This window comes from Larimichthys crocea, chromosome XIII, assembly GCF_000972845.2.
Source record: "Larimichthys crocea isolate SSNF chromosome XIII, L_crocea_2.0, whole genome shotgun sequence".
In the NCBI taxonomy this organism is placed as follows: domain Eukaryota; kingdom Metazoa; phylum Chordata; class Actinopteri; family Sciaenidae; genus Larimichthys; species Larimichthys crocea.
In genome coordinates, this window is record NC_040023.1 from 33,110,644 (window position 1) to 33,136,411 (window position 25,768).

General features: G+C 42.7%; 2 protein-coding genes across 9 annotated transcripts in view; one reads left to right on the forward strand and one right to left on the reverse strand.

Annotated features, from left to right (window-relative positions):
• The window catches only part of pear1 (platelet endothelial aggregation receptor 1), a 52,189-nt gene extending 48,962 nt beyond the window's left edge, over window positions 1-3,227 (forward strand). For both annotated transcript variants that reach the window (XM_010747334.3, XM_019275207.2), the window contains exon 23: window positions 287-3,227. In XM_010747334.3, coding sequence (XP_010745636.1) covers window positions 287-426 — 140 coding nt within the window. In that variant the 3' untranslated portion in view covers window positions 427-3,227. The remainder of the gene's footprint in view (window positions 1-286) is intronic.
• A 170-nt stretch (window positions 3,228-3,397) lies between these two features.
• The window catches only part of lmna (lamin A), a 31,263-nt gene continuing 8,892 nt past the window's right edge, over window positions 3,398-25,768 (reverse strand). For all 7 annotated transcript variants that reach the window (XM_027286272.1, XM_027286271.1, XM_027286270.1 and 4 more), the window contains 11 exons: window positions 9,891-10,047; window positions 9,195-9,320; window positions 8,423-8,593; window positions 7,509-7,634; window positions 7,069-7,289; window positions 6,208-6,514; window positions 5,943-6,050; window positions 5,684-5,803; window positions 5,528-5,587; window positions 5,247-5,417; window positions 3,398-4,541 (listed from right to left, as the gene is read on the reverse strand). In XM_027286272.1, the coding sequence (XP_027142073.1) occupies window positions 4,506-4,541; window positions 5,247-5,417; window positions 5,528-5,587; window positions 5,684-5,803; window positions 5,943-6,050; window positions 6,208-6,514; window positions 7,069-7,289; window positions 7,509-7,634; window positions 8,423-8,593; window positions 9,195-9,320; window positions 9,891-10,047 (1,603 nt within the window). In that variant the 3' untranslated portion in view covers window positions 3,398-4,505. The remainder of the gene's footprint in view (window positions 4,542-5,246; window positions 5,418-5,527; window positions 5,588-5,683; window positions 5,804-5,942; window positions 6,051-6,207; window positions 6,515-7,068; window positions 7,290-7,508; window positions 7,635-8,422; window positions 8,594-9,194; window positions 9,321-9,890; window positions 10,048-25,768) is intronic.

The following is a 25,768-nucleotide window of genomic DNA, read 5'->3' on the forward strand; positions in this document are numbered from 1 at the left end:
CCACGCTCCATACTGTGGTCCAAGCTGGACTTGGACTGGCCACCCTCCAGTTCCCTATAAACTGATCTGCTGCCACCCTTTTATACTACTTCTACAATCAGATCTGTCTGCACGAAAGCCTTTTTAAAGTCACAAGTAAATCTCAAAACCAGCCAGTTGAGTAGAGTGAAAAAAAAGATTTTTCAGTACGTGCTCTGTGCCAACCAGACAGGAAAAGTTTGACTCAAACATCAGGACATAGTGTGAATTCATCAGTGTCTTCTTCATCTTCCCCCCCCCCATCCAGAGCGTCAGAGTTCCCTCGGTCACGCTCCACACGAGGACCCCCAGAGCCACTACGACCTCCCCGTGAACAGCCACATCCCGGGACACTACGACCTGCCTCCTGTCCGCCGCCCCCCTTCCCCAAGGAGAACACCTCAGTGACAGTCACAGCAGCAAGCTTCCCCCCTCCTCACTTTGAGGATGATTTCAGGCCTCAGGAAAGAGCAAAACTTTACGCTCTTCTCTGACAATCAGAGCTGTAGACCATCCACAGGGCAGCCACGGGGTAGTCTGTCCCACCAAGGAACCATTGTTTACAGTGGATGCCCCCCCTTTTAACTAAACACTGCCCCTTTGTGGACTAAAGCGGTACTTGCTTCACCGTGACAGACTTGCCATCCAGACTGGGGAGCCAGCAGGCTGTGGTGAGGAAGGCTGGACTGTGGCGACGCCAGCGGGGCTTCAGCTGCATTCACCTCCCATGGGGAAAAAATACGCCAGAAGACTTTTTAGAGTTAAAAGCAGCAACTTGGGGATGTTTATCTGTTTGAACTCGAGTAAACATGCTTTGCTTGCTACTGATCAGCTGTTTTTTTTTTTTTTTTAAAAGGGCACTTTTATCAGAATTCAAATTTTCTTTTGTCCTCATCATCAGAAATGTAGATGTTGTTTGAAGTTACTTTGCTTTTTATGTTACATTTTCAAAATCCCTGCAGCTTTGGATGAACTCTTCACAGCTGGACATCAAAAAAAGCAAAGAGACAAAGGTCATGGGACTGAATAGTGCCCGCGTGAGACAAATCACACAAAAGATGTTGTTTCTTTGCTGCTGATATGCAGGTTTCAGGCACCAAAGATTTGTTTACCACCTGAAGGCTGTGATGAACAGCATTTTTTTTTTTAGATAATTCATATCATTATCTCTCCCCAAATGTGGCATTTAGAGACACAATGGTTCACGTGTCTCTTGCTGGTTTAAACAAACGTGGCTCACTCGTTGCTGCTGTCAGATGAAAACTTTGTAAATATGGAAATAAATGTATTTTTAGCTTCACAGTAATGCAGAACAGCCCTATTTTAAGACGATCGTGTTCAATAAGAGATCAAATGAGAGCTCAGTGTTAGCACACACAGTGTTTATGTTGGAAGAAATAAGCCGTCATCGCACAGAAAATTACAAGCCAAATCAAAGCAGCGTCATGAATGTCAATGCAGTGTCCTACAGTAACTTTTGTCTTTGCATTAAACGGGCTGGTTTACCCAAAAATACATTTAGCTCCAGCTGGTAGCATTGAACTCGTCCACGTATTCTTCTCCTACGTTACCCACAATGCAACTACACTGCCAATAGTTCTATCAGAGCTTCGCTTGTGTGTTATTTCTAGGAACGGTTCAAGCTGCTAGCCTCAAGCAGAGGTGAGAAACGGGCGACGGGAGGTGTGGTGAAGTCACACACCTCCAGATTTTTGTCATTTTCACACTTGTGGTCTTCGACCCCACGACTGACGCTGCCTCAAGTGACATCACTTGAGGCAGCTTCACACCGGAGGCACTAAAACTTATTTTACATATGCAGTATGACTCTTTCAAGAGGTTTTTTTATGTTGTACAGTCTGGCTGATATTCACTCTTGAGATTTACGCTGCCAATAAAATGTCACCGTGAACTGAAACCACTTCTATCCAAAGATAGTCCTGATGAAAACTATCTGACAGTGTGTTCTGGTTGTTTTTGTATTTTTATTTTCAATGTTGAGAAGCACAAAAACTCTATTCACCTCCTTTTTTATTAGGAGTGGAGGGAGAAACCCGGACAATATAAAACCAAAACTACTCGTATGACTAAATATTGTGTTTAATTAGTCATTTTTCCATAATTGTATTTAAAACTATGTAAATTATCAGTGAGTTTGCTTCAAGGAGTTTTAAACAGTAAAAAAAAAACTACTTTTAAGTTTATCAATAACCAAAGTCTTGTGTTGCCTCTGAATCATTTTAAGATTCGGAACCAGTCAATCATATAATAGAAACCCTGTGTACCAGAAAGAATGTACAGTGTGCTTTAAATGCTATAGTTTTGGGTAGAGCTTCAGCTTTTTTAAAAATGTTTTATGTATAGCCATATATTTTTTGAATGTAACCATGGAAACATGTGTATATAATGTAAATAAAAAGGGCTGCACTTTTCATCTGTGGTTTTTGAATGACAAATGTAACACGCAGGCGCTCACTGAAAAATTTTATTAATTATTTTAGAAAAGAAAAAATGAACAAAAAAAATCAAAAAACGTCATGGCTTCTCCATAAACTTACAGTAATGGCTGAAATAACACAAATCCAACTTCAAGCAAGTTACAACTTTGGCATTAAAGTCTCAGAACAAGAAATCCCTTTTGTGTAACCTTTGTGGTAAGTCCTTCAAACGATTCACGAGGCCTCCAATCGAGACTTTAACAAGGAGAGTTCGGGATTTCACAAAGACCTTTTAAGAACACGTCTGCGGTTTGGATGTGATTTTGTAACATGAAGTTTATTTCTGGTTTACATTCAGTCAGACCCTGATCTGTTCTGAGAGGGATGATGCAGTTCATGGTTGCATATATTTAGTTATACAGTTATTGTGTCATACATCTAATGTGCATATGAGATAAATCTGTGCCAAATACTAAACATTTTTGGAGCTAGCCATTTCGATTGTTGTGTACTTTAAAGGCACTTTGGGGATTGTAGTGTCACAAATCAGACGTCTGCTTCAGGCAAAAACTACAAAAAAAAACTAATGTGGCGACAAAACCATCTATTAAGTATAATAGAAACAAAACAATCAAGCTATCAAGTATCTTCCATAAATGCTTTGATATGCGTTTCACTGGAATATAAATGACTAAAGCTGCCGGACTACAGTACAAAATCTACCTGCTGTGCATATCCTCAATAAAAAGCAGTGCATGAAGCCAAAAAAAATAAACAAAAACCCCACAAATCTACTCAGATTTCAAAATCATGTCTGGGGATTTGCAAAAAGGCAGTAAAGCTGAGAGGAAAGGAGAAAAAAGCCCTTATGACCAGTTCTTAGGAGCAACACAAAGGACAGCTGACAGTCACAAGACTGCGATATGAAGCACGTGTGCAAAGAGTGGTGATTGTTGGTTTTTTTCCGTCCTCTAAAAAGGCACACTTGTATTTCTAATCTGTACAAAACAACAACAGTTCTCTGTTAGATCAGTGATGCTTTGGTTGAATAAGCTGAGAAATCCTACAAATATATATACTCTATATCTGGCACTTAATTTGTCAATAAAGACTACAGACATAGTACCTGTTTCTATCATCATAACAAAACATCTTTGGATGAGAAAAAAAGACATAATAAAAAAGGCGACACGTTTTAAATCTCAGTCCGAGATACACGTGACCCGATTAACTGGATAGATTCAACTTATCCAGCAAACAAGAGTTCCTTATTTCGACACACGCTCAAAAACATTTCTCTAGCTTGGAGCTGTGAATGGCAGAAAAAATATATTCATCTCAAATAATTTTCTCTGTGTGCGTCACAGCTGCCCAACTGTGCGATCTAAATCCACATACGGTAGAAAATCTACGACAAAAGGTGAAAAAACCCGCTGACACCCTGAGCTTACAGTACTTTGGCTTTCTTTTCAAACAATACTATCTCATTCATTTTCTCTGTTGCATATAAAAATAGCACAATACTGCTCCGAAAAAAGACAGATTTTAAATTGTAAACATCATGGTAATCATCTTAAATAAAGATCTGATCTATCCGATGGACGATGAACTCGATAAAGAAACCCAACAGGATTCATTCTCCTGTAGAGACCTAACTCCTGACAGGGTTCACTAGCTGTGCGTGTTGAGTGTTGACAGCCTGGCCATTAAATGTGAAACCCCCGGCTCGGATCGAAGCACTGGTCAATGGAGCTGTGTGTGTGTGTGAGAGAGTGTGTGCAAGAAGAGCAGGATACAACACAAGCATTAGCGAGGCACACATGCAATATAACATAACTTGAATATACAAAAATAACTCGAAAAAGCTGAATATAAAGAATTCCTGTGCCCTTTGCCCAAAAAAACAAACAAACCTCAAAGCAAATTTAACCTGCAGATTAATTTGAATACAAAATAAGACGGATCATATAAAAAAATAAAGACACACATCCCAACAGGAGACAATGATTCTCCTTTGTAGGCCACAGGAGGTCAGGCGCTGTCTGGTTTTTACATGATGGAGCAGTTCTCCGGCTTGACGCGGCCCTGAAGGAGGAAGTGAAACGAAAAAGAAAATAAGAAACCAAACAAACAAACAAATAAACAAATTACTTTTATTATGCAAGAAAAATAAAACGCTTAATTGTTGTTCCAGCCGACAGTGCACAGCAGGTCAGCTGAACATGCAGAAATCAAAAACATATCTATGTGTGAGCGAATGAAGAGTGTTCAATAATAAATAACTAACATTAAATGTTTGCTTGTTTGAAACGAGCTGTTTTTTTTCCCCCCGGGAAACTTCCTCGAGAAAGTATTTTAAAATTGCAGATGTGTAAAAATAAAAGATTAGAGGTCTGTAATTTCAAAATAACATGTTACAATTCCACCGGGCGTCTTCCGGCAGTGTTTGCTCGTCCTTCTAGAATCAAATCAACGCCGAGGATGAATAAAATGTTTACTCCCGAGCATCAGATGGTGACAAACATCTCACATCCCCTCTGTGTCTTTGTGCAGATACGGATTTGTTTTGTCATTTTTTTTGGGTTGTTTAAACATTTGATGTGTGTGAGGCAGAAATCTGGCGATTAATAACTCACTTTTCATTTGGTGTCTTGTTGGACTGAACTCTGGTGGAGCTGCTCTGCGGTCATCATTCATTTATGTTATTGTTGGTCCATGCTTTATAAACTATGTTTTAAAATGGTATTTACCTGCTGTTGTTCATGACATAACACAATGACTGTACGGTACCTGTCTGGGCTCGTTGCTGCCCATGAAAAAGGTCTGCCGCACGAGGCCTTCAGGTAGACCCCCGCTGCTGCAAACACCATCGCGGTCCGACGTCTGGCCGCAGGAGTCGCAGATCACCGTGCGGCTCCTCAGGTTGTACTCATTGTCTGCGCCGCTCGTGCTGTGAGCTCCCTGCAGGGGGCGACACACAACAGTTATGCAACACTGCTGCTCTGCTGGGAGATGCTGCAGCATAATTTATGGTGACTTCATGAGCGGCCAACACAGAAGTAGGAGTTTACCATGTCGTCATCGTCCTCATCGCGGAACAGGGTGCGGGTCACTTTCCTCATGGCCATTTCCTGATGAGAAAGTCACAAAATGATTCAGTTATTAATGTTTAAAATAAAGTGAGAGTAAAGTGAGACAAGCTCGGAGAAACGCAGGTGAAGTCAGACCTCTCCGTTGGCGCTGATGAGGGAGGTCTGCAGGAGGTCGCCGGTGCCCCAGGAGTTCTGGCTCTTCCACACCAGGTCGGTGGGGGGGTTGTGGGTTGCATTGGCACCGGCAGCCCAGATCTGGAAATGTCAAAAAGGTCAGAGATTGTGAGAGATCATGAAGTGAATAAATTATTCTTATGCTGCTGCTGAAATACAGAAAAGGAAAGTGAAGATTAAAATGTAGAGAAATTTCTAAAAGGCTGAAAGTGTAACTTACAGTGACAGTTCCTCCAGCCTTCAGAGTGAATTTGTGGGGAAACTTGTAGGTGATGGGGGTGGCACTACCAACTTGTCTCTTCACCTGCCAGTTACCCAAAGATTGGTCCTGCAGAGATGGAGGACAGAAATCTTAAAAACAGAAATATACTCTGGCCTGTAAAAGTCAAAAATATCGTGCACCATTACCGCCTTTTCGAGTCTCGCTGCTGAAAAATCACCTGAAATAAAGTTTTTGGAAAAAGGCCAACTGATGGATCACTTACCTCGTCAGCCTTGTTGCTCAGGCGGATGAACTTGCCCTCCAGGTCAACCTCGTCCACCGTGATGCGGCCGCTGGCCGAGGCTTGCTGGTTGATGCGAGTCTTGGTCACGGTGCCCCCGGCCACGCTGGAGGTCTCGCTGTCGTTGTCGTTGAGGCGGCGCTTCTTGGTGCTGCCCGTGCCCGAGGAGTTGCGGCTGCTGGAGGCGGTGGTGGCGGAGTGGAGCAGGCGGCTGCTGTGGCCGTGGCCTGAGGCGGAGGTCCGTGTCACTGTGACCTTGGTGGGTGGAGGGCTGGGTGACAGACGCAGCCTGAGGAGAGATGGAGGAGGATAGATAGATATAGACCAAGGCAGGCGGTGAAACATACAGATACAGTCTGACACTCTTTATATCTCAACCTTACCTCTCTACATTACTGCTCTGGCACAACCAACCTGCTACAGTGACTGGTTGATGCTTCAAGAGCCCTGAACCAGAACTGATCTGGGAAAAACTGCTCCGCTGTTACTGCAGCAGTCTGTTAGAAAGGTCTGCAACAAAACACTTGTACATCTCTCTGCCTGCGAGTGCTTTTCTTTTGTTTTGTTTTTATTGTTTACACTACTTTGGATGTAATCCAGCAGCAGAAAAAAAATAGAACCAGGTCTTACATACCATGGCCAAAAATATGTGGACACCTGAACATGTATCACTGTGTGCTGTAACATTAATATCTTCCTTTATTGGAATTAAAAAGTCAGTAAAAACAGACCCCAGGCTAGAAGCACACAGAGGCGTGTAGATTAAGATTAAAGCATGTCATTTCAGCTGATCTGTGCTCTGTCTCATGGTGACTGGTCTAGTTTAACAACCACGACCCTCACCTCTCCTCCTCTCCCTCCAGCAGCTTCCTGTAAGCGTTAATCTCCATGTCCAGGGCCAGTTTGACATCCAGCAGCTCCTGGTACTCTTCCAGCTGCTGCATCATCCGAGCTCGGATATCAGCCATCTCCCGCTCTTTATCCTCCAGCCGCCGCCGCATCAGGTCCCGCTCCCTCGACAGACACTCCTCCAGCTCCCGCACCTTGGCCTCGCTGGCCGACAGCTGATTTGGAGAGAACAGACACACAGAGGTTAGTCAGTTAAGAACAGTGCAAATGCTCAATGACACTTAAATTAAAATCTGTTGTGCTTAGGAGGTGAAGAAAACAGTTGAAAACAGTGTTGGGGAGCATTCATGACAATATCAGTCATCCGCACAGCAGCGCGGCCGGTAAAACCGCTGACAGACAGTGTGACTGATGAGCTGCATGAGCGTGTTTACCTGTTTCTGCAGCAGGCCGAGCTGGCTCGACATGCTCTCCATTCGAACGCGGGTCTGCTGCAGCTCTTCATGGACAGCTCCCGCCAAGTGGTTGTTCCTGTCAGCTGAGTGGCGAGCGTTCTCCAGCTGACAGACAGAGACAGAGACAGAGAGAGATGGTACAGTCCACCATCAGCAGTTGTTTACAGCAAAACTGAACTGCCTGAACCAAAACTGAGGTGCATTCAGGGGACGCCACGTTTACTTTAATATAAGTCATTTCAACATATAAAACTAAAAGACACGTCTAAATAAATAAATCATTTTACTTTAGTTGTTATGTATAGATCCACTAAAAATACACAGTATATGCATTTCTATATATTATACCTAAGAGTCACAAACAATAGTACACAAGTGTTGATATATCTGATTTATATTTGTTAATTATGACGACCAACAAATCTCCTGATCTGAGAGCATGAGTGGAATGATTACAACTCTGGATTGAGAATCTCTCTCTAATCGACTTCGACGCTTTTGTTTTTAGATTATTCATATGTGGTTTTCAACAAACTTTGGTCTATAACAACACACGATTAAAAGAAATAACTCTTTAGCTTGCTGCTTCTTGCAAATCTGTCCTGTTAAGTTCACTCATTTAGAAACTAATTAAATTGATTTTCTTAAGTGATCCAAGTAAAGCAAACAGCGCTTTAACGATGGTTTCAAGCATGTTTCAATGACAAAAACTTCTGTTGTGTTTATCCACATTCCTCGTTCATTTAGCAGCCATAACCACTTTCTCTAATAGACAGAAGACAAGAGATGAGCCACAGAAGGAATTTCTACCTCGACTGAGTGTAAATCAATATTACGAATACAAAAAATAGCTGATTGCTAACTGATTATCAGTCTCCACTTTGTCCGTGTACCTTAGAGGCGTAGGTCTTCTCCACCTCCTCCTTGTAGAGGCGGACCTGCTCGTCGTGTTGCTCTCTCAGCTCGGTCAGGGCAGTGGCCAGCTTGTTCTCAAACTCCTGCTGACGCCCGCTGTCCATCTCCACGATGTGAGACTCGAAGCGACGCTTGGACTCACGCAGCTCCTGCAGATGTAGACGGGGTTGGTGGTGGTTATCAGTCTCAAGAGCTTTGCTTTTAGTTTCACATGACTCCTCTAACTCTGACTCGTGTTGATTAGAAGCTAATTTGATTTTCTCGACTCTTTATTACTGTATTAAACTACGGAAAGACTCATTTGTATCGATGTTTGGTTTAATTCTTTCAGGTACTATGAAGCGCTACACCTGTTATGGTGCTGCTATGGTCAATGAACTTAATTGCATTGATTAGTCCGTCGCGGTGCAGTAATTACTTGTTTAGAAGTACAGAGCGCCAACAGAGAAATCTACTCCTCTGTTGACCTTCAAGTAACACCTAATCATTATGTTTACATTTGGAAAACACGAGGTAGCTTTGTGCAAACCATGACTTCATTATGTCAAGAGATGAAGTCTGAGCATTTCATTTAAACTCGTTAATATCTTAAAAATAAGACACAAAAGTTCATTTGTGAGAGAGATCTGCAAAAACAAACAGAGCAGGTGGTTGGAAGTGAATCAATATCCTGCGGAAACGATGAAAAAGTAGGACGGATGACTTAGACCGCTCAATAAAAATAGACGGGTTAAGGTGAAGAGCGAGTACCTCGCTGTGGATGTTCTTCTGGAACTCCAGTTCCTCCTTCAGGGTCTGCAGGCGGTTCTCGGCGTCCACTCTCCTCAGCATCTCATCCTGCAGCTGCCTCTTGGCATCGGCTAGGCTACCCTCCAACTGTGAGGAGAGGGAGGAGGGAAGCGTGTAAGAGAAAATCAAGAGAGTGATCTGTGCAGCATTGTCTGAGCCGGGAACTTTCTAAGAGAAAACCTGTAGTTCGTCGGTGAGGACAGTAGGTGGAGCAAGGCCACAACTGTACCTACGTCAGTCCCGTGGTAAAATTCATTGATAAAACAAACAACAGAGAATGCAACCTTGTCTGCTGCGCCACCTTGTCCCCATTCATAATCAACTGCCTGGAGGGTTTACACAGTAAAAGTTAGAGAAGGCGTCCGCACTGAGACATATCAGTCACTGTACTTTCCTAACAGGTGGCAACAAGGAGCTTAAAAATCCCCCTCTATCTTAATCACAGTCTTTTGAGGTTAGCCAGATGCAAAAAGCAACGAGACCACAATGTTTACTGTTAACATTTAGAGTGACATGTAAGCGGAAATGATCCGTTATGTCACAATATATTTAAACTTGAATGAGCTTCTATTTGCTCTGAGCTATAAAAAAAAATTCCTGCCTTCAGCAACAACAAAGTAAGGCTTCAGGTCAAATAAAAAATAAAATTGTTTTTACCTTGGCCAGCTGGGCCTTGAGGTCCTTCACCTCAGCTTCCAGGGCTCGCTTCTCCCCCAAGGCGGTGTTGAGGGAAGCGTCTTTAGAGTTGAGGAGAGCCTCCAGGTCCCTCAGCCTGACGAGAGCTGCCTCCAGGTCAGACTCCTTTTTACTGTTCCTGTAAAGACGCGAAGAAGCAGAGGTTAGTTTGCAGTCACCCCCTGCCGTATACACCCGCCGCCGTATAACTGCTGCTGGAAGAAGAGGCCTCTCATCCTCTAAAACCTGTCTGTGTTTTCAGGGATTGTTCTCTTTGACAGATTACATAATTTTGCTCTTTTTGACTGCGGTCCAGACACGATCTGGCCTCTTAGGAGCTGTGAAATTCATCTCATCTCGCTTTAAAAAACAGTGCTGCTAAAAAAAGCCCACTGTTGTTACAGCTGAGAAAAGTAGCTGGAGAGCATTTAACCCACGATTACGCACCACTTATCCTACTTTATCTCCATTTTCATTGTGTTTTTAAATGTTCCTTCGACTTATGTGAAGCAGTCTATACTTCCCCTGTGATCAAACATGTGATTCGTGCACTGAAAGTAGCTTTCTTTGAGAGGCAGTCTATCCTATTCACCCAGTGAGTATGTTACTTTGGAGCCACGGTTCAAATCTGCTAATGAGTACACTTATTTCTGCTCAAAGTGAAACTTGATAAGCGACAGTGACAGAAGTCGTGGATGACACAGGCTACCATTGTACAGTGCAGCGAGTACAGCAGTTGCCCCGTGTTGATGTGAGCTGAACTCAGGCCAACACATCAGCGTGACGTTTGTAGCCCTCATACTGAATAAGAGCCCATTAAACTTCATCTCCAGGGAGCCTGTGCTGAATTAGGAGAATTCACGTTTGTTGCGCATGTGCTTGTGCATTTGTGCACCGCCTCTCCTTTAACATCTCCACAGGAACCAATTTAGAGTTCTGGTTAGTGGAGGAAAAAAAAACTTGGATACAACTGTGGAAAAACAATACAGTGCCAGCCCAGGAGAAGATGAAGAGAGAGAGAGAGAGGTTGTTAGCAGTATAGGTGGTTCATGCACAGCCAAGAAGGAAATGGGCTCCCTGTTATTGTATTTGGCCCTGTGGGATTGTCTTCATTGTCACTAATAATGGCCATCTGCTGGAGGAGATGGCTTCCAGGCTGCTCGCACAGACCTCAGAGTCCTCCGGTCAGTGCGAGCCGGGTGTGAGGCCCGAGCAGGCAAGAGCGAGCTACAGATACACTTGACACAGAAGGCGAGATAACGTTAATCCGCGGCAGAATAATAAATGATTTACAACAAAGATGGGAGTCCATTCACACGCCATTACCTCGGAACAAAAGTGAAACTGTAATTTATAGGTTTGTGATAGAGCGATCAATATCTATTACTGCGCTCAATCAACACTAACAAGGCATTAAGAAGAGCCTGAAAATGCAATCCCGCTTCCTGAAAAGAGACGGGACAAAGGAGACAAGACGGACTGGAGGAAAAGCAGAAGTACATTATAGCTGGCAGCCTCGGGGGACAAACAGAAGGAAAAAATGAAAGTGGAGAAAGCTGAAAAAAAAAAAAAAAATGAATGAGCTCTTTTATGTCCAGAGAAAGTCTAAAATCGAATCCAGAGAAAACATATGCATGATGTTTTACAGATGTACTATCATGCTTTGAGAACTTGAACTTGAACGGCTAATTATATGAAAAGGACTGGCAGACTGCACATTGTTCGGATAGAGGGAAAAAAAAACACAAAGAGGCACAGCCCGGTGTTTGAACGGATCCAAATCAAATAAGCATCATGGCGGCCTGTGCGCACAAACACACAGACACGTACAAGAAGCTCCTGGAAGCACACACACACACACACACGATCAGACATGATGTGTTACAACGGATTACACGTGGTCAGTTTATTGGGTGCATCGACCTAAAGCAATAAATCTTTATGAAGGTTACAGTGTCCAAAATGAAAACGAAAGTTTGCGATGAAGTTGAATTTCTAGTGTTTATTTTACCCTCACTGTGCCACACTGGAGGTGTATCTAATATACTGGCAGCTAAATGTATACATATATATTCTATAGTTACTCTGCAATGACATTTTCCAGAGCAGATGTTGAGGCCAGATGTTCATACACTCCTTTTTGTGCAGCAATGCACCAATTCAATTCATATCTGTAAACGTACGTAGTTGTTAAAATAAGAAAAGGCTGTGTTCAGGGTGAATAACGCGTGGATGTTTCATTTAAAACATTCACTTGGTTGCCAGTTTATTAGTTTATTATACTGACAGGTACCTTTTATAAATTTTGCCCATCATTTAAATCACCATTTTGAGTAGAAGCTAAACAACAAAAACGCCTCTCTCTAACACGCTGGAGGAATGTTTCCTAGATCATAGAGCGAGATTCCTCTCGACTGTTTTTTTTTTTTAGAGACACGAGAATGTGACTTTTTACAACCCAGGTGTACAAGTACTTGTGATTATGCCAGAGAAAAACACGGATGTGTCAAGAAGACACGCACCTAACAAACATTCCCTGAATTCTTCAACTTTTAAAGACTGAGGCAAACAGTAAAAACAGACACACGCCATGGGAACGTGTCACTCATGAGTGTCAAAAACGCCTTACAAGACAGACAGATTAGTAGCTGAGGTTAAGTCGAGACGTGGTTGCTGCTGTAAAATCTTTTAATTACTGTTATCTTGTTGTGACTATAACAAAATAACGGCGTTTAACCACCTCTGGTTGGGCCGTGCTCCCCCAGGCGTGTTTGACTCTCTAGGTGTGATAAAAACTAATTTTCCAAGAGTGCTGTTGGGATTTTTTAAATTTTTTTTAATCACCACAATGCTGCTCATTAACATATTGCTTTTTATTACTCTAAAAATAAACTCAAATCAAGCAAAACAGGCTTGTAATGAGACAAAGAAATATGTGTTTTTTTATAGGTTGGGAAGTGTAAATGCATTAATGATGTGTGTACACACACGCACTTCACGTTTGTTTACAACTTGAGACTTGAAACTACGCAGCTCTCTGTAAAGACCTTTTTTTTTTCAATGAAACACTTTAACAGTCTGATTCGGGGGGCAGAAGGATGCTCGTGAGCGTGGCTGCTGTGACGTTCATTAGTGCTAATGGGCCCAGTGGATCGGCTCCAGCAGTGAATTAATGGACAGAAGTGGGTTTGGTATGGAGACGTGTTGTTTGACTGTTTGTGCTTGCTCACAAATATGATGGCAAGGCAGAGGGTGTTTCCTTACAGCCGAATGATCTACAGTGTAACAAGTTGATGAATGCTTTTAATAGAAATCCCTCATGCCACCGCTACTTCAGCACAAGTGGCCCTGCGAGATGCACCAATTACACTCCAGTGACAACGAGACCGAGAGCCACGCAAGCAGCTCTGTGAGGTCCTACTGAGAAACGCCGCTAGATCTAAGCTGAAATATTCTCGTAATAGCAGGTATAAAGTTTTTTTGCAGGCGGGTTGATCAAAAACAAAGTTTTGGACATTAAAATGTTTGATCTGATAATGGTGTGACATGAAAACCTTAGATCTTGACATATTTCATATTAAGTTGCAAACATTTGTTCTTCCGCTACAGGAAAAGTCATTAGGATCCATCCTCCGAGGACCATGAATATATGTACAAAACTTCACGGCGATCCATCGGATAGTTGTCGAGATATTTCATGGAGGAACCGACTAACTGACACACTGACATCCCAACAGTCGGGCTGTTAGGGTGACTGAATTTCCAGTGAGATTAAACAAATGTAAAAAGAGAAATCACGACGACGTTAATGTGCGGAAGAACAGAGGAACAGGGAAGTGCGGTATAATGAGTTAGAACGTTCTGTTCTGCACAGAAACTGTTAGATCATTTAACTTGACCACAGGCATAAAAACGAACCCCGGATCCTCATTATCTGGGCATCAATGTAGGCGTTAGTATTAGTGTCGTCATTATTACTGCTTGGGAGCAACTCTTTATATAATCTCACTGTGCAGCGCTTTGTGTGTGGTTCTGATCCAGATCTGGACACAGAAACTGAATTTATGAACACACCAAATTCGGTCGTTACGTTACGCCATTACAGCATTGTATTCTATTAGAAGGCTGAGGAACACATCTGTGGCATATTAAAAAAGTGCATTTCATTTATTTATTTTCCCAAAAGCAGCTGTTAAAATATATAATTATTTCTTTATAAATATGGACTCACCTCTGACTGGCTTGTGAAATTATTTATTTTGTATGACCTGTGGATTTGATACACATTAAAAAGGTGGATGTGGACCAGATCTGAATCCATAATTTTAAGAATGTAATAATAATTTCAGCTTAGCCTTCATACTTAGTGGGATACAACATCCACACTAGCAAATATTTAAATGGATTGAGCTGTTAACATATGATTAATTAAACCAGATATGTTTTTAATATTTCAACATGAAGATGAAATAAATAAAACATCACCAACAATGAGCACTGGCTACAATACCGTTCAGTTTAACACATGTAGACTCGTCTGTACTCTTCTTTAACATGCCGTCATTGCTTCTGGCTTCATCTCCAGGATTTAGGCTCCTGGATGTCGAATTACAACCGTGTGTGTGGCGTCTGAAGACTGTGTGTGTGTGTGTGTGTGTTTCTCTTAAGTACACGTGTATATGTGGGTGTATTTGTGCATGTCTGAGTCTGTTCTGCACCGTGTGTGGGAGTGTTGGCTGCAGAAACCATGGTGTGCAGCACCATGTAAGTTAAATACATCTGTGCACTGTGTGTATGTATGGGGATATTTATTCTATGACTTCAGCTAGTGCGCTCGCACATACAGTGCATGTATGCGCCTGCAGACATGCGTTCTCATATACTATTTACATAATCAAGTGCAGGGTGTTTGAGATTTCTTCATGCAGGCATTTTTTTTGGAACTACCTGTTTATACAGTCCAGTACGTTGTGTGCAATTAGAGGTCCTCAGCATAAATACACTCAGACTTTGAGTTTACATTCTGCTCCATCAAAGCTCTGAAGCCTCGCAGCCTGCACTCAGAAAACACGTGTGGAGTCACTCTGTTGTTGTTTTTTTTAAGAATGGCCCTATTAATATTTACAATACAATACCCAGTCAGCATGAGAGCAACAAATGTGATACTGAGAATGGCCGAGAGCCAACAGATGAGCAAACAAATTGCAGATTGCATTTGGGAAATTAGGTAAATAAAAGCAGAAAAAAAATCACAGCCTGTTTCATCGAGATAAAGGAGGATCTGTTGCAAGTAAAACAAGGCGGCATGAGTTGTTTCCGAGCTTGCAAACTGAGGAAAGACCTTTGTGCCAAAAAGGGGCCAGCGCTGCACGTTTCGTATTCTGCACTGAAAAACAAAAAAAGTGTAATTTCGGCAAGCTTTATTCTCTCTTTTTTTGAGTGTAGTCTTTTTTACCGTGGCTTCTTTCCGCCCACACACAAATGTCTGCGCTCTTATGAGTGGAAAATAAAGGTTTACACATCATTCCACCCTCTCCGGCTGCAGTATTAAAGCTTTTTTTTATAAAGGCGTTTTGTTACTAAAGAGTAAATGACACATTTTGAAGCGCAGAGACAAAATGGGAGCTATTGGACGGAGACAGTGTGAGATGGGAAGGGGAGATGCTGGTGGTGGAGGTGGAGGTGGCGGGGGGGGAGTGTGAAATGGAAATGCGAAGAAAAAAAAGAAGGACACAAAAAGAAAAAGAGAAAGAGGGGGAATAATAGAGACGAGAAATCTGAGGAGGAGGAGGAGGAATGTGTTGGCTCGGCTCCCAGCCTCAAGGATGACTCACAGCTATCTTTGTCCACCACAGTAACGAGAAACGAACCCCGCCTCGTGGATTGAAAGAGAGAAAAAAGCCCACCCCCTTCAACCCCCCCCACCCTCCTGTTTTGCTATGCCGTTGCCGTGACAACCAAGGCCTTGTCGTCAGGCCTGCAAGTATGCCATTTCCAGCACGCTGTGGACGCAACGGCATAAAAAAAGGTGAAGACTTTTTTGGAGCAGATTTTGAAAGAGAGGGTGTGCTTCTCTGGACACACCAGCCTATAATTTCTACAAGATATGGCAGCTGAATTACTGCAGCCACATAGTCAAAATAAAGCTTTATGAGACCTTGGCAACAGTGATGCCAAGTAGTTAATCAGCAACGTGAACTAAGACAAAAACCTCAATTTAAAAACATAAATCTTAAGTCACTTTAGAGCAGATGCGAGTTTAAATTCAGTGTTTCATTCCCACGTTTTAGTAGCTGCACTATATTAATTTAGTCTCACAGAAGTCAAATCCGTGTGCAGAACATTTTTCAACTCCACCGTGCCAGATTTCCAGATTTAAAAACACTCCAACACAGTTTCATTGTCTGATCTTTGCACTAATGGAGCAGCCTCGACCGCTTTTCCTACTTTACAGGAAAAAAATCAATTCTCTTACTGTGTCAACACGGTCGACGAGTGTGTTCTGCACTGATCAGACTGTTCCTTTATAAATACATCATATTTGCTGCCCTCAACCTCTTTTAAAAGAGTTAGTTCAACCAAGTTTGCATCCTTAGCTCTGCTGCCATCTACACATACAGACAGTTTTTAGGGGGTTGAGATAACTGTATCTGAGATTTCTGCTGCCAACCCAATAATTGAGGTGAATGGTTCATTTGTATAATTTGTGATTTAATTTGACATCTCTGTCTCTTCCCATTACCCCGGATGACTCACAGACCACACTGTCAACAGTTTACATAGCTACAAGTAGAAACTGTTGACAGCATTCTCTTCTGATTTACAGTGAACATTTAAATGTTGTGAGCGATTCATTTCACCTGTACTCTACTGGGGCGTCTGCAGAAATCCATATTACAATCCCTGGGTAAATAAAACCAAATATATTGTGCATTGTTAGTAACCACTAGAGATTTTAATTCTTTATTTTTTAAGCAAAGTAGCTGCAACAAACTGAGATATACCTCTATGCACACACACTGACACCTGGGAGCCGCCCACTACAGCTGCAGCCTTGCGCTGTTTTCCACAGAGCAGCTCCCCTGCAGCAGTTGGGGGGTTCAGGGCTTCGCACATGGGCACATCTGCTGTAGCTGTGGAGGAACGAGGTGGGGGCTGCATCTCGTTCATATCACCGTTGAGGTTTTCCCCTCTGCCTCTGTCTGCAAGGCGCTGCTATACTTACAAACAATCCATCACCTCGCTCATTTCCTGCTTTAAGGAAATTCTCTGTACAAGTGTCCATTGATCCGTATGGTATGTTGCTAGTTAAGACACACACACACAGTGAGACACACACCATTTGGCAAGCCTGTGTGGGCACATGTGGGTGGGGTTTCCTGATGACTCACTGTTTAAAAACTCAGAGGAGAGAGAAAAAAAAGAAGGGGGCTCTCCCAAATTCCCTATAGATATAGTCTAAAATGTTCCTTTCTCCAATTATAGCTCTTTCCAGTCGTCACTACATTTTGTTTGGCCATTCACAAAGCTGCTTTATGTGAACACTGCAGGGAAAAGGTGACTAAGAGGAGGGCTGTTGAATAATGGGGGGGAAAGTTAAAGTAAACAAACGCACCGACGCCAGAAATAGACCCAGAAAACATGCCGGAGTACAACAGGGCACTGTGTTTGTTAACGAGCCATTACAATAAAAACACCTTTCACCTGCTCTTCATTTATTATTTAAATGATTTTGTCTACACAAGTTAAACAGATGAAAGTTCCCATCACATTTTACCCCTAAAGCGACGGGTTCAAATTTCTTGTTTTGGTCCAAACAAGCTTCCAACGGCCATCGCTTAACGAGCAGCAACTCAAACACAGGCCAGTAGAGGACTCAGCGTGAGTAATCAGCATGGTCGAACCCGCACTCAGCTTTGACAAACGATCTAAAGGTGAAAAGAACCTTTTGAAATCCCACTTTCACTATGACAACGGTGTTTGTTTTGTAATGGGAGATCAGTAAAATCAAATAATTCCAATTATTTATAACAGCTACCTCTGTAAAAATCATTTCAGTAACAGAAACTATTTCATTTAGGGAATATTTAGGTTGGTGCACATTAATAATCACTTATATATAAATCAGGGGAAAGCAGCAAAGCTTTGCTATCAAAATTGCTGACTCGTTTTCAGTTAATCAGCTAGTTTATTATCATGACAAAGCGATTTAAAAGATGCATTAGAGGTCTGCAGACAGCCTCTACGGAGCACTGCTGTAGTAGGTTAAGAGTTGCTCCACACACACACATATATAAACAGATGTGTGTGAGCAAAAAGTCACTTAGGCCTGCTAGTTCAAGTCAGCTGTGCTTTTTTTTCTACACGTGTTGAGCAACTTGCAAAAAGATATTTATTTTACTGCATATCACAGGCTGGCACATGACTGTTTCCTGTGTCTCTTTGGGGAAGAGGAACACAAAAACAGCGATTGTGTGTTTATCTGCGTGTATGATAAATCTTTCAGAAAGCGACAACAAGGCAGCCTTTGCCAGGGGCCACCCGCTCGCATCCACATGTGGAAGATGGGAACAGAGTTCCTAGTGTCTCCGGTTTCAAAGCACTGCAAACGCAGACCGTGTCTGATTTTCAGGGGATTCAAACTGATGTCAAACTCGTGGGTTTTTCCTTAAGCGGTCCCCAAAACAAACTCTGCGCGCTGAAAAGAACTATATGTACTCTCTCTTTGTTCCATTCATGCAAACAAAGCGTCAAGCGAGCAAGTGAAGAAAGAGAAAAGGTGTGTATAGAAAACGTCCACAGACAGCACGAGGCATATGAAACAGCCCTTGTTCCCTCCTGCATGATTAGTTGATGATTCATCAGAGTGTGAGTCAGACGGCCGTTGCCTGGTTGTAGTCCTGTTGGTTTATAAGCTCATTTTTCGCTGGTAATAAATCAGATTATCTGCAGCGATAAAGAGCAGTACCAGGAGTACAGAGGTCCCACTTTGCCCTTTCACTTTCCATGTTACAGTCCACATGAAATCAAAGGGGTTAAACTGCACTGCCTCGAGACTTTTGGTTTAAATATACAAGAACGTGTCGCTGCCAGACACTCACGACGCACGCCCCGCTGCACGTTGATTGTACTTCTTAAGTTGGAAATGTGCGTGTCGTTCCGATTGGAACGGTGTCTCCATTTGCAGTTTAATTCTCATTTGCGTTAACAAGAGATGTCTCTGGTGGATCACCACCCTCGCTTATGCTGCATGTAGAAACAACAGCTTGTTCTCCAGCCTCCCCTCCTGACGGGGCGCAGCGGTTTTCTTTTTTTCCAGCTGCACCGAGTTACGATGAAAACTCCACCGAGAGCGCTGCTGATGTTAGCTCTAGAGCTAAACAAAACCCATGTGTGAGACTGTGATGAGTGTTTTGGGTCGGCATTCTTTAGCTTGTGCTTGTCCATGAGGGAAATGAAGGATGTGATGCTTGGAGTTTCACCAAGTTGTGGTTGTTAGATGAGCCTGGCGATTGGGCGCTCTCACGAAAAAGGCAAACTGGAGTGGCATTGAATAAAGACGCACGGGAAACACACAAAGCGCACAGAGTTTGGGAAACAGGACGGATCCAGAGCGTAAAGGAAGGTTTAACATCGGGACAAGTCACAAGTGTCGGGTGAGCTGTAAAACAGTGCTGACTCTCCGAACCCTTCCTGTGATTGTCTAAACTCTGGCACTCTGTGTACTGTTCACTCACCCCACCCTTCTGGCAACAAGTTAAAAAATAAACATGCCAACTATACTCCGAATTCTTGCTGAGGCAGAGGAGTGCATGTGTGTGTGTTTGGCGGGGGGAAAAAAGCGGGAAACTAACATTTCAGTCGTGCCACACAAAAGTAAAGCAGTGCACAGGTGATGATGATTTTTAATGACACCGAGCACAACATACGATGAACTGATGGAGAACTACATCAAGACGTAAAAACCTGGCTCGTAATCACGGTTCCTTCGTACCAATAAACAAAAGCAACAGTTAATGCAGAACACATGAGGCGAAGCTGAACGAGCTTCCTCTCCTCTGTTTAGATTACATAGGGGAACTCAATTTACGTTCAATTTGAGAGGAAAATGAGCTTTTGCCGACGTGTAAACGGAACGATTGTTACATAACTAACCAGACGGGACTGGAATGATTGAGGTTACGGTGAGGCCCACCTTTCCTCCCCCTTATGGAGGTCCCTGTGCAGAAAGAGGAGCGAGAGAACGACACAAAGGCAGAGACTCTGTGGAGTCCCACCATCTTAGACTGATTTACCCTGACCATGTGCGAGTGAGTCATCGAGGGCTTGGCTGGCTCTGCAGGCTCTATGGAAACTCTAATTCTATAAACTACACACACACACACACACACACACACACACACTGAATACAGCAGCCTGCCAAAAACCTGCACTCTGTACCAAGTTCTGGTCCGCTGAAGTCCAAAGACCAACTCTCTCATTACTTGCGCACCAATAAAACCCGACAGAGACGAATACACACAGCAGCCATCGAGCACATTTACAGGCCTGCCACATCTGTTTTCCATCGCAAAGTATTCTGTTCGAGGCTATTGGAACAAATAATCACCAGACTCTCAGCAGGCCTTAAAGCACCTACAGACATTATCTATAGGATGTCTGCTTTAAACGAGTGCTGCTGTGCATAAACAGGAAGACATCGACGTTAAATGAATTAGAAATTCAAAGATGAAAATGATCTAAAGTCAAAGAATACTCCTTCCTCGATCGGCAGAAATTTAATTGACAATTATTTTGAGTAAAAAGCTAAAAAACTGAAGATTTTTTCTGCTTTATATCATCATAAATTAAATCGATTTACATTTTGAGGTGAAACACGTGATCTGAAGATGCATTTTTCACTATATTCTAGCATTTTATGAGCAAAATAATCAATTAATCCAAAGAATATTCGGCAGATTAACTGGTAATAAGAATAATCAGCCGTAATCTGTTCATGTTAACATCACCATCAGCTTTCTTACTCATCTTATTATGGAAATAGAAACACATGTCTTTCAGTATTTGTTTGACTCACTTTCACTGCTGCTGTGTAATGTCACAAAGCATTGTAGAGGAACATTATTAATATATCTTTAATATTTTTTTTTCTCCCAGGTATGAATTATTTATCGCTGTCGTACGCAAAGCACGAGAAAACATTCTTCTCTGTACTTTGGAAACAAGTCATTCAGCGCCGAGGAATGTCTTCAATGTTGTGACGCTTACAAAAGAGCGATCCAATTCACATCGCTGCTGGATGACACCCAAAATCAGGGGCTCTTTCGTGAGCTCTCATCTGCCCTGGCATGACTCAGCGTGACAGACAATTGTCTGCTGTCACATAATACAAGCTGAGCTCATCGTAGGGGAACACAGGGTTTCCCCCGAGGCGGCCGCGAAGAACAGAGGAGAGCGTGATCAAACGGCATGACAAACCACGTACAGCAGCGTGGTGGAGTCTTGTGGAGGGCGGTTTGCTGCCCGTTCTCTGGCCTCAGGGGAGCAGGCCTCACTATGCCGTTACCGAGGTACGAGTGTTTCCAGAACTTGTTCAAATTTCGCTCTAGATTCAAAACTCATCGGGTGCGCCAAGGACAATGAGAGCGATGCCTCTGTAGAGGAAACATTTCTCACGGCCGACATTTTGATTGATGTCATTAGAGGAGGAAAACAATGTGTAATTAACAACATTAATGAAGGCGGCTCCAGCCTCCTGGTACTGTGCATGCTGGCTCACTTGCATGACTTACTGGGACACTTACATTGGAATGAAGCCACTTGTTAATCTAATTAGTTCTACCTGTGCTTTTCCTGATGTGACAAGTCAAAATGTGTGCTGGTGCAGCGATGATTGAAGCTGCGGGATATGGCGATGCATGATTACGAATTAAGCGATCAGACTTTGAGCTTCCACGTGCGAGCGAGCGAGCGTTAAACCTGTCAAGGTGGATGTTTTTCGACATTTAAACAATGATGTACCGGGATTATAAAGAACCCGGTACGCTTCATTTTTCATCCCACTAATTACACCGACCTAATCACACGTCACAGTCATTAATTTTTTATCAAGTCTGCATAATCAGTCTTCTAGATGTTGGAAGGAAACAGTCTAATACGCCACTAGTTTACACTTGAGATTTTATTATGGAGCTCTAACAAACATTTTAGATTTTTAAACTTATTTCTTGTAGAGCTGAAACAATAAATCAACTGTTTGGACAATCAATTAAATCTTTTTAATCATTTTTCCTCCAGTAAAAATTGCAAAATATTCCATTATGCACTTTTTTTGTCTTTTGTGAGAGGAAATTTTGGTGGTTTTTGGACTTTTGTTCAGACAAAACAGGCAATCATGGGTTTTATAAACCATTCAGTGCAGATTTGGTTCATGTATGTGAACATTTTAGTTCTAACTACCATAAATAATTTGAATATAGATGAAAAAATTTTTAAAAACTAATTGGGTTTTTGTTAGTTTGGTTGTTGCTGGTTGTTTCCTAAATGTTTACATCTCAGTCTGTTGCTACGTGCATCAAGCTGCTTTCTTTTTCAGTATAAAGGAGAGCCCCTTGACAGAGCTCGCCTCTGATGCTCAAGGGAGGGATTTCCCCCAAACACATGAGAAGAAAAAAGTATAAAGAGGGAGTGTTACCACCAGACCACTGACGTAAAGTTTCACTTTAAAAAAAAAACAACAGAAAGGCATTTGGAAAATCTAAGCGGCTGATGAGACGTGGAGTGCAGGCTCGCTCTGTCCATTTTAGGAAGAGGCTCTGGTGAAACATTTCATCTAAACAGTCCGCTTGAATGAGTCCTCCTGTTATTCATAACATCCTAACAACCGATAACAGCACAGATGTATAATGTGTAACCTAAACTTCAGCTGTGTCCCATCTGAATTTCCCTCCGGTCAAATATAGAAACTTTACTCATTGAAACTATGACTCATACTAGACCACTTCTTATGACGTCCCCCTCTGCAACCTCTCCGTCATGTCCTCCCCACATCTACTTCCCATTTTCACTCACACAACACAGGCTGAATAATATTAAGAAGCTTTTGTTTATGCGTTGCTTAGTGTGAGAGGTCTGTTTCCCTTTGTATCACAAATGTCAGTGCCTAATGTGCGGCAGTGAAATGACAATAAAAGTATGTGGCGTGTTGCACGAGGTAAATGAAGTCTCCGGGTAGTAACAAAGTAAAAGGTCAGAATACAAGCTTTACATCCAAATGGGCCATTATGTGCAAGTGTAGTTCATTTGAAAACACGCACTTAACTGGATTGAAGAGAATCGTGGCTGATTCTAAGCAACGCGCAGGCAAATAAGCGATATCACCCGCATACGGCAGAAATGGGTCATATTTTATAAAGGCTACAGGCACTGAAAGCAAATATTCCAAAGAAAGGAAATGTGCTGTATGATAAGTGCACTTCCTGCTGCGTTCTCTGATAGTTGTGAATGCCACAAATTGGCGTCAGCGCTGCATATCAGTCCATGGACAAAGTACAAGCAGTGGTGTAGCGCAAGGTATGCAGAGTGCTTATTTTTCAGTCGGTATTTGGTACACACACTTCTAAAAACACCCCCCGTCTTATTCAGCAGAGTTCTGCGAGCTGAATTTTCTTTCCTAGAATGGCAAAAGCATGAGATAGTTTCCCTGTTTTCATGAGTGGATGGACTAAGGAACACCTAAAATGCAATTAAGTAGAGTAGTTGTTGAGTATTCATTGCAAAATCTGCATCTCGTCTGTGGCTAATATTTATTTCAGAATGATCATTGCTCGCTGAAGTCAAGCAGCAGAAGTTAAGCGACAATGTGCAAATACTACTGGCCCATTTTTTGGGTAAGAATAGACTTTTATTCTGCTGTTTTTAACAGTTTCCCCTTTGCTGAATGGGAGTTTACCCACTTGTCCAGACATCTTTGAGTATAAGTCCATGTACAGCAGACTAGATCTGTATTAGTCTGTAATTTCTGTCTGCAGGACATGTCCTAGCACGTTGTGTCTACTGCAGCACTTTTGTTTCATGCATTTTTGAGAACATTGTTCCAACTGACTGACTGCGAGCAAACATCTGGGAGCTTCATCTACCTGCTGCCACACCCTTAAAAACACACCGTGCAGACAGGTGGGGCAAACTGAGCCGTAGTGAATCCATGCTTTCATGCATCCAAGAGTAGATCTGATCCGGAAAAGGGCTTGGCTATTTACTCTTTGACCTCTACTGTTGAGTTTGATCCTGAGATCAAGCTTGGTATTTTACGAGACAGCATGTGCGACAGGTATGCAAACACATGCATGCCAATTAATCATGAGGTCCATTAAATGTGACACAGGTTCATATCAAAAGCGACCACCTGTGTGGCTGTGAAGTGAAGTCAATGCTGAAGTTTCTATAACTGCAGTACCTCGCTTGGCCACTTGAGGCTGGCTACAGAACGAGTCAGTCTCCATAAGCCCCTCATGTTCAAATGTCCAACTTCACAGCAGAAATAAACATGTTTACAGCCTGGTACAAAAAACAGTTTTGGTTTCTTTATTTAATTTCAGAGAAATTATATTAAGATTATGCATAATTAACAGCAAGGCCACTTTGATTGACAGGTAGGTGCCCTTGCAGGTAGCTTGTTTGAGCACTCTGGCATTATTTTGCTCTGCCTCAGGTCTGCTGATGATCCACGTCTTTGTCGATTGTTAGATCAGCCACGGAAGAGGCAGGACTGCCAACATGGCGGCCAAAGCCACAGATTTTAAGATTCAAAACGGCCTCTAGGAAATCTGTGGATGACGCTTATGCTGTTGTGCATTTTTGGTGAAAAATATATTTCAATTTATTCATGGATAAAGCGGATTCTTTTTCTGCCAATCGACTGATCGTTCACATGTGAGCACATTGTCTTTTACAACAGAAAACAATACAGATATACGATCTACGTACTTAAAATTAAATTCTCACTACAAACCAAAAAAAGACTCATCTGCCTGGGTGGCGTGTTAAGAAAAGGATTTGGAGGGCAGTTCTTCCACACAGGCTCATGTTTCACAGCCAGTAGCACAGCTAGAGGTTAGACCGGGCACGAGGCAGCAGGCAGACGCACTATTTCAGTATTGAAGGAAAGATGACTGGACAAGACTGTGAACGCGGCTCTGTAGCTCGTGTTGTAGCTCGGGAGGTTCATAACTTGTATTTTCTAACATGCATTTTCTTCTCGGCTCGTACCCCTGGCTCCGAGCTTCAGGTTTATACTTTATTTTACAGCTCTGCATTCCACCCACATCTGTTTTTGTCTACAGTTTTGAATTATTTACAAGTCAAATAGTGCTGTGGGGAGGATGGTTGGCTTTCTGGCCCAACAGCTTAGGGTTTGGCCTCGGGAGGGGGAGAGCATGTGTCCGTTGTAGTAGTTCTACATACAAAGATGTGAGTGTGTGTGTCTGTGTGTGTGTGTGAGAGAGTGCCGTGTCATGCCTTTGGGCTGAACAGGTGTGTCCACTCAACTGAAATGCAGCGACAGCTCCACCTGCTATTGGCGCGTTGTGTCAAACTCGAGAGGAATAACCAAGGACATTAACAAAAAAGTCAACGCGTTGTGAGACGTGGCCGTTTAGTGTTTGTTACGCCGCCGTCTGCTGCTGTCGCCACCTGAAGCCGGCGCGCAGCTCAGCGGCCCGTCAGCGTGTATTAATAAACCTGACTTCCCGTCACAGTGAGTCTACAGTCAGCCCATTCCACAGGCCATGAAAAACCTCTGAGTCACCGTCCCCGCCACACGGCCGAGCCAAGACTCCCAACGGCAACCATGGCAACCAAAC